Raw genomic sequence first — 16,743 nt, forward strand, 5'->3', positions numbered from 1 at the left:
TAAGTGTCATGAGTAAGGTTTCTTAGTGTTGATGTAGAAGAACAAAACAGAATTGTGAAATGAGAATCACTGCAGCTATCATTAAGTCCCGCCTACGTGCCCAGCGATTGCTAGATTGGCCAAGTTTTCCTGTGAAGGGCAATACAGTAAATACTTTAGGCGTTATGGGCCATCCAACCTCAGTTGGACTCTTCATCTCTGCTGTTGCTATAATGCAAGCAACCATAGACAACATATAAACAAATGGGTGTAGCGGCATTTCAATTAAACTCTGTTTATGGGCACTGAATTTCATAATTTTCACATCACAAAATATTCTTCTTTTATTTTTAATATTCTTCTATTGATTTTTTTCTTAACCATTTAAACGTGTTAAAAAGTACAACAGCCGGGTGCAGTGGCTCACACCTATAATCCCAACACTTTGGGAGGCTGAGGCAGGCAGATCACTTGAGGTCAGGAGTTCGAGATCAGCCTGGTCAAGATGGTGAAACCCTGTCTCTAGGAAAAATACAAAAATTAGCCAGGTGTGGTGGCAGGTGCCTGTAATCCCAGCTACTCAGGAGGCTGAGGCAGGAGAATCGCTTGAACTAGTGAGGTGGAGGTTGCAGTGACCCAAGATCCTGCCATGCACTCCATCCTGGGCTACAGAGCGAGAGTCTGTCAAAAAAAAAAAAGTACAAAAACAAGTTGAGGCTGGACCAGATGCGGCCCTTGGGCCATAGTTTGCCAGTTTCTTCCAACAGTTCATTAAGAAAAATTTCCAAGCAAACAGCCACATTGAAAGAATTTTGCAGTGAACACTCACATACTCACCACATAGATGTTACAATTCATGTTTTACTGCACTTGCTTGATAGCATATCTACAATTTCTTCATCCTTCTATCCATCCATGAATCCATCTTATTCTTTTGATGCATCAGAAGATTCTTTTTCTGCCGGTCACGGTGGCTCATGCCTGTAATCCCAGCACTTTGGGAAGCCAAGGTGGGTGGATCACCTGAGGTCAGGAGTTCGAGACCACCCCGGCCAACATAGTGAAACCCCATCTCTACTAAAAATACAAAAATTAGCCAGACATGGTGGCAGTCACCTGTAATCCCAGCTACTTGGGAGGCTGAAGCAGGAGAATCACTTAAACCCGGGAGGCAGAGGTTGCAGTGAGCCAAGAGTGCACTGCTGCACTCCAGCCTGGATGACAGAGCAAGACGCTGTCAAAAAAAAAAAAAAAAAAAAAAAAAAAAAAGGACAGGGGAAGGAAGGAAGGGAAGGAAGGAAAGGAAGGAAGAAAGAAGATTCTTTTTCAAAAAGAAACCAGTGGCAATTTCTTCCTGGGACAGTACAAGGTGGTGAGTGAGTTGGCTAAGCAGACAGGCAAAAAGACAGAGTATCTGTGGGTGGATACTGGCACCTTTTACATATAGGCAACAAGCAAGTTTTCCAAGGAGAACAGTAGATGATTTGCTACTGTATCAACCAAGAATATCTTTGACAGTAGTAAGTAACAGAATTTGTAACAGACATTCTGAGACATTTTGTTACACCCACAAGTGTGGGTGACCTGTCCAGATATGCCTTCTAATTCCAAGAGCCCCAAGAAACACCCTCTGCTTAAGATTTTATCTAACCATGAATCCAACGTTTTCTCATTTGCTTATTAATTTTTTGTGCATCTTCTCTTGTTAGAATATAAATTCCATGAGAGCAGAGGCCTTTTCACTTACTCACCACACATGTTCTGTGCTAGACAAGTGCCTACCATAAAGAAAACACTCAATATTTATTTATTTATTTATTTATTTTCTTTTTGAGCCAGAGTTTCACTCTTGTCATCCAGACTAGAGTGCAATGGTACGATCTCAGCTCACTGCAACCTCCGCCTCCGGGGTTCAAGTGGTTCTCCTGCCTCAGACTCCTGAGTAGCTGGGATTACAGGTGACTGCCACCATGTCCAGCTAATTTTTGTATTTTTAGTAGAGACGGGGTTTCACCATGTTGGCCAGGCCAGTCTTGAACTCCTGACCTCAGGTGATCCATCCGCCTTGGCCTCCCAAAGTGCTGGGATTACAGGTGTGTGTCACCACACCCGGCCTCAATAAATATTTATAAGAATAAGGAATGGATCTGTTTTCCACATCTCATAAGTTGTCTTTTATACCTTTCTTTTCTATGTCCTGCTTTCCTGTAATCTTGGGTAATTTCCTCCATTCCATCTTCCAGTTTACCAATTTTATCTTCAGGTATATTTATTCAGCCCATCTATGGAGAAGGTTTGGTTTTTCTGTTCATCTTTGGTTTTATTTTGCATTATTTTTTCACTTCCAATGTGATGGTGGTGGTTGTTGATTTTCATAACTGTTCTTATTTCATGGATATGATGAATAATTATGAATACAATGAATAATTATAATGGATATAATATCTACAAATAATATCCCCTCTGAGGATGTTAATTATATATTTCTAAGACCATCTTAGTGCAATTTGTACTTCTAAAACAGAAAGCCACTAGGTAATTAGCAAAGAACAGAAATTTATGTATCACAGTTCCGGAGGCTGAGAAGTGCAAGATAAAAGCTTCAGCAGGTTAAGGCCTGGTCTCTATGCTTCCAGGATGACACCTTGAAAAATGCTGTGTCTTTTGGAAGGGAGGAACGCTATGTCCTCACATGGCAGAAAAGCAGAAGGGAATGAACCCATTCCTGCAAGCTCTTTTCATAGTGGCCATGATCCATTCATGTGGGCAGAGCCCTCATGACACAAACACCTCCTGTTAGACCCCACTTCCCAAGTGCTGCACTGGGGAGTAAGTTTCCAACACATGAATTTTGGGGGACAAATTCAGACCATAGAAGACTCCTTCTCCTTTATTGATTATTTTAATGTCCTTACATGTGAGTTTTTATGTCCATAGCATTCAATCTCCCAAAATAATCTGGCACCTTTGGATGTGTGCTTTTTGCTCACTGGGGATGTTCTGCTTGTCTCCCTATGAAGTTGGTACTTTCTTACTGCATCCGGAGGCAGAGGTGAGAAAAGGGGAAGTGCCAGGAACGAGTCTTCTGCATACAGGGCTTCCCGTTCTTTCCGGATGTGGCCAGGTATGCTGGGCACTTCCCTGCCTCTCTGCCCCACCCTCACTGCTCCCTCCCTAAACAGGCACCTCTGCTGCACTTCTGTGTTACTCGACACAGAAAGGTTGGGGCGGGAGACCGCATGTCTTTAGAGGCTGCCATTACTATGCCAGCACAACTGACAACCGTGACAGTTAACCTAGGGTCTCTTCTCCTTCAGTCCACTGCCTAGAGCCTGCAGCTCCTCAGATCCTTCCCACTCTGCATAGGTACCCCCTCCTTTATGCGTTTTGGCTGCAATTTCCTCCTTCATCCAATCCTGTATCTCTGCCAGGGATCTCAGTTTCGGGTTTATCTAGGGCACCTCTGGTTAGGACCCAGCGACATTATTAAAGTTTTTCCATCTCTTTCCTGCCACTTCTAGAGGCCTGGGATGAACGTTGAAGGCTTGTGTATATGTTCAGTCCACCATCCTGACCCAATATTGACCCTTCTGCGTTCCATCTTCTAAAAATGCCTCAAATGTCCTGTTCCCTTGACTCCACTTTTTCTCAGTTTCCAACCCTGTTGATTTCCATTATGCTTTTAATATATCTTTGCTGCTATTTTAATAGAATTTTGAGCTTGTGTTCAATCCACTATCTTGAATAGAAAGTTTCTAAAGTGGCCTGTGACTCAGGAAGAAGACTGTGGTTAATGGACAAGCATGAAAATCTTGCTGAATCCCTTGACTTAAATCCCCGCCACAACACCTGGCCTACAAAATAGTCTCCTTCCCATACTTGAATATTCCAAGCGATGCAGCATTCACTACTCAAAATACTGCATACTACGTATGTTGTGATGTACATACTACCCACCCAGCATCTCTCCCTCTAGTTGACCATGACCTCTGAAATTCACACTCTAATCCTATCTATTTCCTTTCAGTTAACATGCGATGTCAGGAAGCACTTGTTAAGACTATTACCTGAAACGTACCCAGAGGCAGAGTAAATGCGGGATCCCGGAGCAGACAGGAGAGAGGACCCCTGAGTTTTTAGTAAGATGAGGAGGAGGAGATAGGCTACGGCTTGGACCAGGCCTGGAAGAGAGCTCAGGCGTGCAGTCTCTGGGAACCTGGGTGGAGAAGCAGCAAGAAATAAGCAGAAAAAGGAGGAGACAGGCCATGAAGATAGAAGTGCAATGGTCCTGGATTCAAATCTCCACTCTGCAGCTTAGAGTTTACAGTCCGCTTAGCTTTGTGCCGGTTCCAAGAGGATTTTGCTATTGCAGCTTTACAATGTTTTAATATGTAGTGTTGTTGTGCAAGGTACCATTCTAAACTGACTGACTTTCCTTCCTCCCTTCTCCTCCAAAATAATTTTTAATTCTTGCAGACAGACTTTAGATGGTGTGTTTGAAGTTTTTAAAAATGGAATTTTTATTGGAACTGCATTACACATATAAATTATTTAGGAAGAGTTGGCTTCTGAAGAAGGCAGCTCTGTGGGCTTGGGCTGGGTTTGAATCCAGTCAGACAACTTTCCAGCTGTGTTACCTTGGACAGTTACCTAGTTCCTCTGTACCTTAACTTCCTCATCTGTCAAATGGGTGATGATAGTAGCACCTACACCATGGTCATTGGGAGAAGTCAGTGAGAGTCTCCAAGTGTGCTTTATTATCATTGGTGGTGGTAGTGGTGTTTAGGACACATCCCGGCTGGGCGTGGTGGCTCACGCCTGTAATCCCAGCACTTTGGGAGGCCAAGACGGGCAGATCACGAGGTCAGGAGATCGAGACCATCCTAGCTAACACGGTGAAACCCCGTCTGTACTAAAAAATACAAAAAACTAGCCGGGCGAGGTGGAGGACACCTGTAGTCCCAGCTACTCGCAAGGCTGAGGCAGGAGAATGGTGTGAACCCGGGAGGTGGAGCTTGCAGTGAGCCGAGATCCGGCCACTGCACTCAGCCTGGGTGACAGAGCGAGACTCCGTCGCAAAAAAAAAAAAAAAACAAAAAACAAAAAACAAAAAACAAAAAACAAAAAAAAAAAAAACACGTCCCTCAGCCAGACAGCAACATAGGAGTTCTCCGTTTATTAAATCCTGAATTTTTTTTTTTCACGTCAAACCTGCACATTTCTGAAATGCTCAGAGTATGTTACTCAGTATGTACCCATACGTTCTGTGGACCTGCTTCTGTCAAGATACTTTGTTAGGTTGTGATTAGTTCGTTGCAGCTGGTGGTTGCAGGCACGGCTGGAAGCAAGGAGAGGAAGGAGAGGAAGTCGTAGCTGGGAAGGGAGCCAGGAAGCGGGTGCCAGATCCAGGAGCTGCTAGAAAGAAACGAAACTGAAAGCAGGGAATTTACCAAGTTTGGGGAGGAGGAGTGAAACCTAAGGAAGACAGGACCAGCAGTGCTGGTCCCCATTTCACGCCACTCGCGAGACCGACGACCTAGGTCCTGCCGAGCTGGGCGTGGTGCGGAGAGCCGAGCAGGGAAACCAGAAATCTGAAGGCCGCGCCAGAGCCCTGCTTCCCCTTGCAGCTGCGGCAGGTAGCCATGGACTTGTACCGCACCCCGGCCAGCGCGCTGGACAGGTTCGTGGCCACAAGGCTGCAGCCGCGGAAGGAGTTCACAGAGACGGCGCGGCGCGCCCTGGGCGCCCTGGCGGCTGCCTTGAGGGAGCGCGGGGGCCGCCCCGGAGCTGCAGCCCCGCGGGTGCTGAAAATCGTCAAGGTGAGGTGCCACCTCGGGGTCTTTATGTGTCCAAAGGGGACAGTCCTGGGAGGACGCTTAAGCCTCACGTAGCCTTACGGTGGGGGTGGCTTTTATCCACTTGTGCACCTCTCATTCATTTCTTTAACAAACACTTCCAATGTGCCAGCCCTGTGCTAAGTCCCCTGAACATACGAGCCAGGTAGGTACTCTTAAGACTGCTTGACAGATGGAGAAACTGAGGCACAGAGAGGCACAGTGACGTGTCCAATCCTGTAAGAGGCCCAGCCAGGATTCAAATCCAAGTAGCCTGATTCCTGCATCTCTGCTCTCAGAGGCTGCCTCTCATCCATTTTCATTCACTCACTCACTCACTCATTCACCCAGTCATTCGAACAGGCTGGGGGCCTCACACTATGCCAGACCCTAAGGATACGGAAGTAATAATACTCTGTAACAGCCAGAATAGCCCAATTTATGGAGACATTACCAAATAGCAATGAAAATTATCTCATTAAATGAGTATAACCTCGTTTCATCCCCACATTCAGTGAGGTAGGTATTATTGTACCTGTTTCATGGATAGGGAAACTGAGGCTAAACGCTAAACTACTGCTCTGAGTCACTTTTTTTTTTTTTTTTTCTTTGAGACAGGGTCTCACTGTGTCACCCAGGCTGGAGTGCAGTAGCACGATCTTGGCTCACTGCAACTTCCGCCTCCCGGGCCCAAGTTATTCTCATACCTCAGCCTCCCAAGTAGCTGGCACTACAGGCACACACTACCACTCCTGGCTAATTATTCGCATTTTTTTTATAGAGATAGAGTTTTGCCGTGTTGCCCAGGCTGGTCTGGAACTCTTGGGCTCAAGTGATCAACTTGCCCTGGCCTCTCAAAGTGCTGGGATTACAGGTGTGAGCCACTGTGCCCAGGAAATTTTTGCATATTTTGTAGAGATGAGATTTCACCATGTTGCCCAGGCTCCAGGTCACTTTTTGTCACTTAAATACAGCCGCACTGCCACTGTGATCCCAGGACACTCGCAGATTCAGGGAGGAGACAAGTCATGAGCTACCTTATCCTCAGGGTAAATTCGGGGGTACCAGGAGCGGATGGACCCAGGGAACCTGGGTGTGCTAAAGCAGATTTGGAGGTTGTCAGGAGAGGGAGTGAAAACGCAGAGTAGAAATGGCCTCGGAGCACCTAGTGGTTTCCTGGGGCTGACTCTCAGCTTGGGAGGTGGGGAAGGAGGACACACTTGTTGCCTAGGAGGTGTGAAGTCCCGTTTCTACCTCGGAGACGGACAGGAGGGATTTCTGTGCAGCAAGAGAAAGTCCTGGCATCCCTAGCTTCCCTGGAAAGGGGTACGGCAGGTGGGGGGTCTCGAGCACAATCTCCGTGTGCTTTCATTTCCTCCTTTATAAAGTGAGCACTGTGCTTTTGCTTCCTCTTTTGTAAATTGGTACCTTCCTTCCGGGGCTGTGAGGAAGGTTCAATGAAAGTGTGTGAAACGTGCAGGAAGTGCCCAGCCTGTAATAGTCCCTCTTCCCACTTTGTCAGCAGCCCCCACATTGCGGGAGCTGGAAGTAAAAGGACTGGCATAATCATCGGGATAAGTAGGGGGTCCCAGTTTGGGGCAAGACTTGCTCCTGGAGGGCTCCATCCTGGTTCTTGCTGTTTACTGGCTGCGTAACTCATTTCACCATCTGAGCCTCACTCCCCATATCTGCAACCACATGTAACTACATCACAGTTGTTTTGTGTTGGAAGTGAGAGTAGAGACGTCAGATCCCAGACACAGAACAGTGGCTCTGACAATGTTTAGGAGTTTCTTTTCCAAATCCTCAGGTTGGAAGCTTTGCCGAAAGAAACACTGATCACACAGGTCTCAGAAATTGAGTCATACCGCAGTTCTGTACCCATTCTGAGCAAAGATTGCGAACGTGTGTTCTGCAAAGCAGAATTTGTTTTACCTGTGGTCTTGAGTTTTTAAAAAGTTAGTTGCCAACATTTAAAAATCATGGCTATAGGCCTGGCACAGTGGCTTACTTGGCCTGTAATCCTAGCACTTTGGGAGGTCAAGGAGGGCAGATCGCTTCAGGTCAGAAATTCGAGACCAGCCTGGCCAACATGGTGAAACCCCATCTCTACAAAAATACAAAAATTAGCCAGGCGTGGTGGTGCACACCTGTAGTCCCAGCTACTCGGGAGGCTGAGGTAGGAGAATCGCTTGAACTCATGAGATGGAGGTTGCAGTGAGCTGAGATAGTGCCACAGCACTCCAGCCTGGGCAACAGAGCAAGACTTTGTCTCAAAAATAAAACTAAAATAAAAAGTATGGATTTAGTCCAGCACGGTGGTGCATGCCTGTAGTCTCAGATACTTGGGAAGCTGAGGCAGGAAGATCACTCGAGCCCAGGAGTTCCAAGCTGCAGTGAGCTATAATCGTGTCTGTGAATAACCACTGCACTCCAGCCTGGGCAACATAGCAAGACTCCATCTCTTTAAAAAAAAAAAATGTAAAAACTAGCCAGGCATGGTGGCATGTGCCTGTAGTCTCTACTTGAAAGGCTGAGCCAGGAGGATCACTCGAGCCCAGGAGTTGAAGGCCGCAGTGAGCACGATTATGTCACTGCATTCCAGCCTGGGTGACAGAACAAGACCCTGTTTCTATGGAAAAAAAATCATGGATTTACATATTAAAATTGCTTCTCTTGAAATCTCAAGCCTGGCTACCCTGGACCTACATTCCTGCGTGGCTTCAACATCTAGAGCTATGTGGCCACAGTCTCTCCCCAGCACCCTCACCTCACTTAAGTCGCCTGCCAGGTTGCAAGGCCACTAGAATTGGACAGTATGAAATTCTGAGTTATTTTTCTCTGCCCAGGGAGGCTCCTCTGGCCGGGGCACAGCTCTCAAGGGTGGCTGTGATTCTGAACTTGTCATCTTCCTCGACTGCTTCAAGAGCTACATGGACCAGAGGGCCCGCCGTGCAGAGATCCTTAGTAAGATGCGGGCATTGCTGGAATCCTGGTGGCAGAACCCAGTCCCTGGTCTGAGCCTCAAGTTTCCTCAGCAGAGCGTGCCTGGGGCCCTGCAGTTCCGCCTGACATCCATAGATCTTGAGGACTGGATGGATGTTAGCCTGGTGCCTGCCTTCGATGTCCTGGGTGAGGGTTCCTGGACTGTTCCAGGGTTGGGGGCAAGATCACTGGGAACAACACAGGACTTCCAATTCTAGCCCAGCCACCGACTTGCTATGTGACCTGGGCCAGCCTCTACCCCTCTCTCAGCCTCAGTTTGGGGACTAAACATATTGGACTTGTGCCAGACAAAGGCAGAGAAAGCCCAGTTCCTCCTGGATCTGTGGTCCTGCTGTCAAGATGCTTGGCCCTCCTACATGCATCTGGTAGTTTCCCTCAGCCACTGCCTGGAGCAGTTACTGCTCAGCCCTTCCACAAATATTCCCGAAAGCTAAGCCAAGTGGACATGTGGCTAGCAGTAGGGGCCTGGGGACAAAACCAGATTTCTGCAAAATCTTGTATTTTATCTTGAAAACATTAATGTGATTTTTGCATTCTTCGTAATATACCTGTGCTTGAGTTAAGATAAAAATATGTCTTTGTGTCCTCATCTGTAAAATGAGGATAATACCAATGGGGATATTAGTAATCTTATCGAGTTGTCAGAAGAATTAAATGCATTAATATATGTAATCAAACATAGAAGTGTGCCTAGTGGGCCAGGCGCAGTGGCTCGTGCCTGTAATCCCAGCTTTGGGAGGCCAAGATGAGAGGATTGCTTGAGCCCAGGAGTTCAAGATCAGCCTTGGCAAAACAGCAAGCTCTAGTCTCTACAAATAATAATAATTTAAAAAATAGCCAGGTGTAGTAGTGCATGCCTCCCTGTGGTCCCAGCTACTGGGGAGGCTGAGGTGGGAGGATTGTTTGAGCCCAGGCAGTGGAGGCTGCAGGGGGCTGTGATTTTGCCCCTACAATCTGTCTAAGACTTCTTAAAAAAAAAAAAAAAACATGTCTAGCATGTGGTAAGGGTTGTAAGAGTGTTTGCTATTATTATTTCTATTATTGTTGTTGTTTCTATTATTATTGTTATTATTATCATTATTTACCTTGATGATCTGGGGGATAGCTTTATCCTTTGGGCAGGTAGCCACATCCCCTATGCCTGGTACCCCATGCCTAGTGTATCCACTTACTAGGTACACACACACACACACACACACACACATTTTTAAGACAGGGTCTCATTCTCACCCAGGTTGGAGTGTAGTGGCATGATCTTGGCTCACTGCAACCTCCATCTTGGGTTCAAGCAATCCTCCCACCTCAGCCTCCCAAGTAGCTGGGACTACAGGCATGCACCACCATGTCTGGCTAATTTTTTTTTTTTAAATAGAGATAGGGTTTCACCAAGACCAGTAGGCTGGTCTTGAACTTTTGGGCTCAAATAATCCACCTGCCTCAGCCTCCTAAAGTGCTAGGATTACAGGCATGAGCCACCACACCCAGGCTGGGTACACATATATTAGTCATAATGGTTACTACTTATTAAATGCTTAACTATTCCAAGAACTTGACATGTTTTATCTCATCAGTTCTTCATAACAAACCTATGAGGTCTGTACTGTTTCAGCTTCAGTTTCACCAATGGGGAAACTGAGGCTCAGAGACATACAGTGACCCACCCAAAGCCACACAGCAGGCAAGCGGTAGCAGCAACCTCAGGGAATTATGGAGAGTGTTTACTTCTCCCAAGTCATGCCCATGGGAGTGGTGGAGGAAAGGGTGCATCCTGTAAAGTCCACCGGCTCTGAGCTCAAATCCTGACTCCATCGCATGCTGGCGGTATAACCTTGGGCAAAGCATGGAATTTCTCTGTGCCTCAGCTTTCTCAGCTATCAAATGGGATGAAGAATTGTACTTGCCTCATAGGGTTGTGGTGGAGATACATGTAAAGACCTTCAGTCCAGTGCCCAGTATGCAGTAAAATATAGATAGACAGATAGATAGATAGATAGATAGATAGATAGATAGATAGATAGATAGATAGTTTTTTGTTTTTGTTTTTGTTTTTTTCTGATCTCGCTCTGTGCCTCAGGCTGGAGTGCAGTGGCATGATCTCAGCTCACTGCAACCTCAGCCTCTTGAGTTCAAGCGATTCTCGTGCTTCAGCCTCTGGAGTAGCTGGGATTACAGGTGAGTGCCACCATGACTGGCTAATTTTTGTATATTTTTAGTAGAGAGAGAGTTTCACGATGTTGGCCAGGCTGGTCTCGAACTCCTGACCTCAGGTGAACCGCCCACCTCGGCCTCCCAAAGTGCTGGGATTACAGGTGTGAGCCACAGCCCCAGGCCTGTAGTAAAAAATATCAACAACCACTGCTAAAGGATCAGGGCTTTTTGCCTTTTATTGCTTGGGCATCATTTTCCTCTCCGTGACACCTCTTAATTAAGGGTATGTAGAGTGGTGTTTCGAGGAAGGCTCACGGAGGGAGGAGAGAGCTGCCAGGCTGCAGGTACTGCTGACTCAGCTGGAAGTATCTTTCCTGTTTAACCATCTTAGAATGCAGCTGCTCTTCTTTGAGCTGTTGCTCCAAGGACTGCCTGGCCATTTGGGAGGGAGGGACTCTCCCACTGCATTCTGGAGGGCCGCTTTTCTTCCCAGACTCCTGAAAAGCTCCGGGCTCTCTTCCCAGTCCCCCGACTCCCATGTTGCCAGATTTCTTCCCCTCCAAATTCTTCCCATTCTCTCTCAGTGCCCCAGGCCGAGCTCGGCAACCTCCATCCTGGGTTCAAGCAATCCTTCCACCTCAGCCTATGGGCTGCCCACCGCCCTCCATCCTGTGTCCTCAGTGCCCTTCCTAACTCACAGTGCTTCACACCAACAGGTCAGGCCGGCTCTCGAGTCAAACCCAAGCCACAAGTCTACTCTACCCTCCTCAACAGTGGCTGCCAAGGGGGCGAGCATGCGGCCTGCTTCACAGAACTGCGGAGGGACTTTGTGAACATTCGCCCAGCTAAGCTGAAGAACCTGATCTTGCTGGTGAAGCACTGGTACCACCAGGTGAAGCCCCTTGGGAGGGTTGCTCCAGACATGTGACTATTTGCTTTGTACTTCCATAGTCGTGAAACTGTTGTCATACATTTAGTGGCCATTCATGTTCTCTTTCTGGAAATTATCTGTTTATGTACCTTGTGCATTATTTTCTCCTGGGTTAGCTGTCTTGTTATTGATTTGTTGAAGCTTTTTATATATTGTGGATACTGATCCTTATTTAGTTAATATAATGCATTCTTCCAGTATTCTTCCAGTCTGTGACTTGGGCTTTTGCTTTGTTTAAAGGTTATTTGTAGGACAAAATATTTAAATTTTAATGTACTCAGATATATCCTTTGAAAAATGAGTTATTCTTAGTGTATCTTTTTTTTTTTTTTTTTTTTTTTGAGATGGAGTCTGGCTCTGTCACCCAGGCTGGAGTGCAGTGGCTGGATCTCAGCTCACTGCAAGCTCTGCCTCCCAGGTTTACGCCATTCTCCTGCCTCAGCCTCCCGAGTAGCTGGGACTACAGGCGCCCGCCACCTCACCCGGCTAGTTTTTTGTATTTTTTAGTAGAGATGGGGTTTCACCGTGTTAGCCAGGATGGTCTCGATCTCCTGACCTCGTGTTCCGCCCATCTCGGCCTCCCGAAGTGCTGGGATTACAGGCTTGAGCCACCGTGCCCGGCCTCTTAGTGTATCTTAAGAAGTATTTCTCTATCCTGCCAGGTGCAGTGGCTCACGGCTGGAATCCCAGCACTTTGAGTGGCCAAGGCAGGTGGATCACTTGAGGTCAGGAGTTCAAGACCAGCCTGGCCAACATGGTGAAACCCTGTCTCTACTAAAAATACAAAATGTAGCCAGGCGTAGTGGCACACACCTGTAATTCCAGTTACTTGGAAGGCTGCGGCAGGAGAATCACTAGAACCCAGGAGGCAGAGGTTGCAGTAAGCCAAGATTGCACCACTGCACTCCGGTCTGGGTGACAGAGCCAGACTCCATCTCAAGAAAAAAAAAAAAAGAGGTCTTTCCCTATCCTGACTTTGTAAAATGACTCTTTCATATTTCCTGCCATCGTATTGTTTCCCATTGTATTTCTGTTCATATTCAGGACTTTGTCCTGTCTGGTATGGTATGAGGAAATGTGGAGGTGGTACACCTCCCTCCCCAGCCTCAGGGATGCTCCCTGGCTCTGTTCATGTTTGTTGCCAGACTCTTATGCACTGGGGAAAGTGTGCCAAGTCTATGCCTGGAGATGGGGGAACAAGCTCCCCCAAAATCTTGCAGCACATGGCTTGGTCATTCTGATGGACCAGTCATCATAAGCAGTCTATCTAGGAGATTCTGGATTCCAATTCTGGCTCAGCCATCTTCTTGCTGTGTGATCCTGGACAAATTCCTAGCCTTCTCTGGGCCTCTGTTTCCTCCACTTGCACATAAATAAATATATGCGTTGGTAAATCTTACTCAGGTTCTTTCCACATAGGATTCTCCAGGGGCAGAAAATGCTAATAGCCTGGTACTTCTTAAAGGGGCAAACTGCTGGATATGGTGGCTCATGCCTGTGGTCCTCTCTATGCAGGAGGCTGAGGTGGGAAGATCACTTGAGCCCAGGAGTTCAAGGCTGCAGTGACCTATGATTGAGCCACTGCACTTCAGCCTGGGCAACAGAGCAATACTCTGTCTATAAATTAAATAATTAATTAATACAACTGTGGAGCCAGCTTGGTTGGGCATTAGAAATTCTATCTTGATCTGGGTGGTGGGTACACATGTGCACCCAGGTGTGTTTATCCCCCCAAAGAGAGGGCGTGAGTGGAGGGAATGTGGAGATGCTGGGTGCTTCTAGTCAGGTGGGTCACCTTCTGGCAAGCTGAAGCATCCCCTCTGGAGTTACTCAGAGGCCTGGGATTCTTGCCTTGGCATGGAGTAATTCCTCCCTGGTACATGGAGATCCCAAGTGTATGGTTCACAAATAGAAATCATGCATTTGGGGATGGGGGATAGACAGCTGGAGTGAGGAGGGAAGGACAGAGTCCTGGCCCGCTGCCCCACCCCACTCCAGGGGTGAAAGGGCGACAACTTGGTACCCTTCTCCAACCATCCACGGAACTGGGACCCCAGATCTGCTTCACCTTTATTTGAGGATAGGTAGCAATTTGAGACTACCCTTGGCTTCTCTCTGACTGCTCCCTGCCTCCTTGGGACTTGAAACTTACACCCCTCCCTCCCACCACTCCCCCGTCATACGAGCCAACCACTTTGCTGAAGCTACCAGTGAGGGCTGGTGAGAAATGCCACTTGTTCTTGGAACAGGCTTGGAACACAGCATCTTGTCTCAGGCTCAGCCTGGAAGGTCCCCAGTCTGGTTCTGCAGAGAGCTGGCTCTCCTTCCTCTCCTTCATCCTTCTGAGTCCCCTGCCATGCCCTCTCACAGGTGTGCCTACAGGGGTTGTGGGAGGAGACGCTGCCCCCGGTCTATGCTCTGGAATTGCTGACCATCTTCGCCTGGGAGCAAGGCTGTAAGAAGGATGCTTTCAGCCTGGCCGAAGGCCTCCGGACTGTCCTGGACCTGATCCAACAGCATCAGCACCTGTGTGTTTTCTGGACTGTCAACTATGGCTTCGAGGACCCTGCAGTTGGGCAGTTCTTGCAGCGGCAGCTTGAGAGACCCAGGTACCTCCTAATAATACCTGTTCTCCTGTCCTGGGGCCAGGGGGAGATAATTAACAAGGATAAAATCGGTCACATCTACTGAGTGCTTGGGTGTAGGCCAAAGCAAAATGCTGCATGTACATGTTTTAATTCACTGGATTCAGCCCAGATGCACATTAGAATTACCTGGGGGAGTTTTAAAAAATATACCAGTGCCTGACCCCACATGTTTTATGTGTGAATGTTTTGCTGATGTATAGCAGAAAGTGCATGTTCTGATGAATGTGTGAAGACTGCATACTTTGAAACCATCACCCAGATCATGGTAGAATATTTCCAGCACCTCGCTGGTCCCCTCTCAGTCAGTAACCTTCCAAAATAACCCCACGTACACTTTTAAGATTACAGTGGTGCCTTTTCTTAAATCTTATTTAAATGGAATCATGCCACATGTACTTTTGTGTCTGGCTTCTTGTTCTGTTCTCAAGATTAAGTCTTGGAGATTCAGCTATACAGTTGTGGATCATTCTTTTTTGTTGCTGTATAGTGTTCCATTGTGTGAATTTATCAAAATACGTTGTCCATTCTACTGATGATGGGCATTTGAGTTCTTTCAACTTGGAGTTATTACAAATAGGGCCATTATAAACATTTCTGGACATGTTTTTTTGGTGCATATGCATATCTGTTGGAAATATACCTAGGAATGAAATTGCTGAATTGTAGGATGTAACTCAAGAGCCCTTGAGAGTGGATCCTGGTGTCTTGTGATTCCAACGTGCAGCCAGGGTTGACAATGATAAGCAGGCAATGTTGTTATCCTCATTTTGCAGACGAGGAAATTGAAGTTCAGAGAAGGTAAATCATTTGTCCCAGGTCACACAGCTGGAAAGTAGCAGAGATGCGATTGGAACCAGGTCCGTTTCACTCTAGAGCCCTCTTGCTAACCAGAACTTTCTTGTCTCTCTGAAATTGCAGGCCTGTGATCCTGGACCCAGCCGACCCCACATGGGACCTGGGAAATGGGGCAGCCTGGCACTGGGATTTGCTAGCCCAGGAGGCAGCATCCTGCTGTGACCACCCATGCTTTCTGAACGGGATGGGGGATCCAGTGCAGCCTTGGCAGGTGCCGGTAAGTGAGGGGGTCCCAGGACCCTTGGGTTTTGCACTTTGTTTATGTGTCCAATGTTTCCTGAGCATCTACTATGTGCCATATGGTGTAGAACAGGCTTTTAAAAGCAGGGGTGGCTGGGCGCGGTGGCTCATGCCTGTAATCTCAACACATTGGGAGGCTGAGGCGGGCAGATTACCTGAGGTCAGGAGTTCGAGACCAGCCTGGACAACATGGTGAAACCTCGTCTCTACTAAAAATACAAAAATTAGCCAGGCATGGTGGTGGGTGCTTGTAATCCCAGCTACTCGAGGGGCTGAGGCAGGGGAATTGCTTGAACCAGGGAGGCAGAGGTTGCAATAAGCCGTGATCACTCCTTTGCACTCCAGGCTGGGCGACAGAGTAAGACTCCGTCTCAAAAAATAAATAAATAAATAAATAAATGAAAATTCACAGGGCAGCAGGCATGTAAAACGGTCTTATCACGAAGCTCAAGCTGAAACTGCCGGGGGAAGGAGCCCTTTGTTTTTCTGCACCTATGGTCTGCTTACCAGGCCTTTCTGCCCATAACAAGGGCACCCATTTTGCAGTTTGTCCCTTCAGAAAGGCACCTTTTTCAACTCTGCCCAAAGATGCCAGGTGGGTTAGCTGCGGCCCTCCCACTTCCCCTCTCTAAGCCTCAGTCACCCTGACTGTGCAAAAGGCGGGAGCTGGGGAGAGAAGGCACTGGGTTGATGCAGAAACCTCTGCACCTGGCTGAGGCAGCTCCTTCAACGACCTTCCAGGGCCTTCCACGTGCCAGATGCTCAGGTTTGGGCCACCCCATCCAGCTAAACCCTAACCAGAAGACCCCTGAAAACAGCAAGAGCCTCGATGCTGTATCCCCAAGAGCAGGGAGCAAAGCACCTTCATGCCCAGCTCCCGGCCCCGCTGGGGCAGCCAGCGTCGCCCCCTCTGTGCCGGGAATGGCCTTGGACCTGTCTCAGATCCCCACCAAGGAGCTGGACCGCTTCATCCAGGACCACCTAAAGCCGAGCCCCCGGTTCCAGGAGCAGGTGAAAAAGGCCATCGATATCATCTTGCGCCGCCTCCGTGAGAACTGTGTTCACAAGGTCTCAAGAGTCAGCAAAGTGAGTTGGGCCAGTG

At 47.7% G+C, this 16,743-nt stretch overlaps 2 protein-coding genes across 7 annotated transcripts in view; both read left to right on the top strand.

The window, feature by feature from the left end:
* The first annotated feature begins 5,175 nt into the window (after window positions 1–5,175).
* The window catches only part of OAS3 (2'-5'-oligoadenylate synthetase 3), a 28,825-nt gene continuing 17,257 nt past the window's right edge, over window positions 5,176–16,743 (top strand). For 5 of the 6 annotated variants that reach the window (XR_013401465.1, XR_013401466.1, XR_013401467.1 and 2 more), the window contains exons 1-6: window positions 5,176–5,798; window positions 8,663–8,945; window positions 11,684–11,859; window positions 14,269–14,507; window positions 15,465–15,618; window positions 16,383–16,727. Coding sequence is in view for 3 of the 6 variants with exons in the window: in XM_015152868.3 (XP_015008354.2) it covers window positions 5,622–5,798; window positions 8,663–8,945; window positions 11,684–11,859; window positions 14,269–14,507; window positions 15,465–15,618; window positions 16,383–16,727 (1,374 nt within the window). In the remaining 3 variants the exon portion in view is untranslated. The remainder of the gene's footprint in view (window positions 5,799–8,662; window positions 8,946–11,683; window positions 11,860–14,268; window positions 14,508–15,464; window positions 15,619–16,382; window positions 16,728–16,743) is intronic. The other variant, XM_015152869.3, reaches the window with a different exon arrangement.
* CFAP73 (cilia and flagella associated protein 73) overlaps window positions 16,106–16,743 on the top strand; it is a 200,466-nt gene continuing 199,828 nt past the window's right edge. The window contains exon 1 of the mRNA XM_077952979.1: window positions 16,106–16,109. The gene's annotated coding sequence lies outside the window, so the exon portion shown is untranslated. The remainder of the gene's footprint in view (window positions 16,110–16,743) is intronic.

Source organism: Macaca mulatta, chromosome 11 (assembly GCF_049350105.2).
Source record: "Macaca mulatta isolate MMU2019108-1 chromosome 11, T2T-MMU8v2.0, whole genome shotgun sequence".
In the NCBI taxonomy this organism is placed as follows: domain Eukaryota; kingdom Metazoa; phylum Chordata; class Mammalia; order Primates; family Cercopithecidae; genus Macaca; species Macaca mulatta.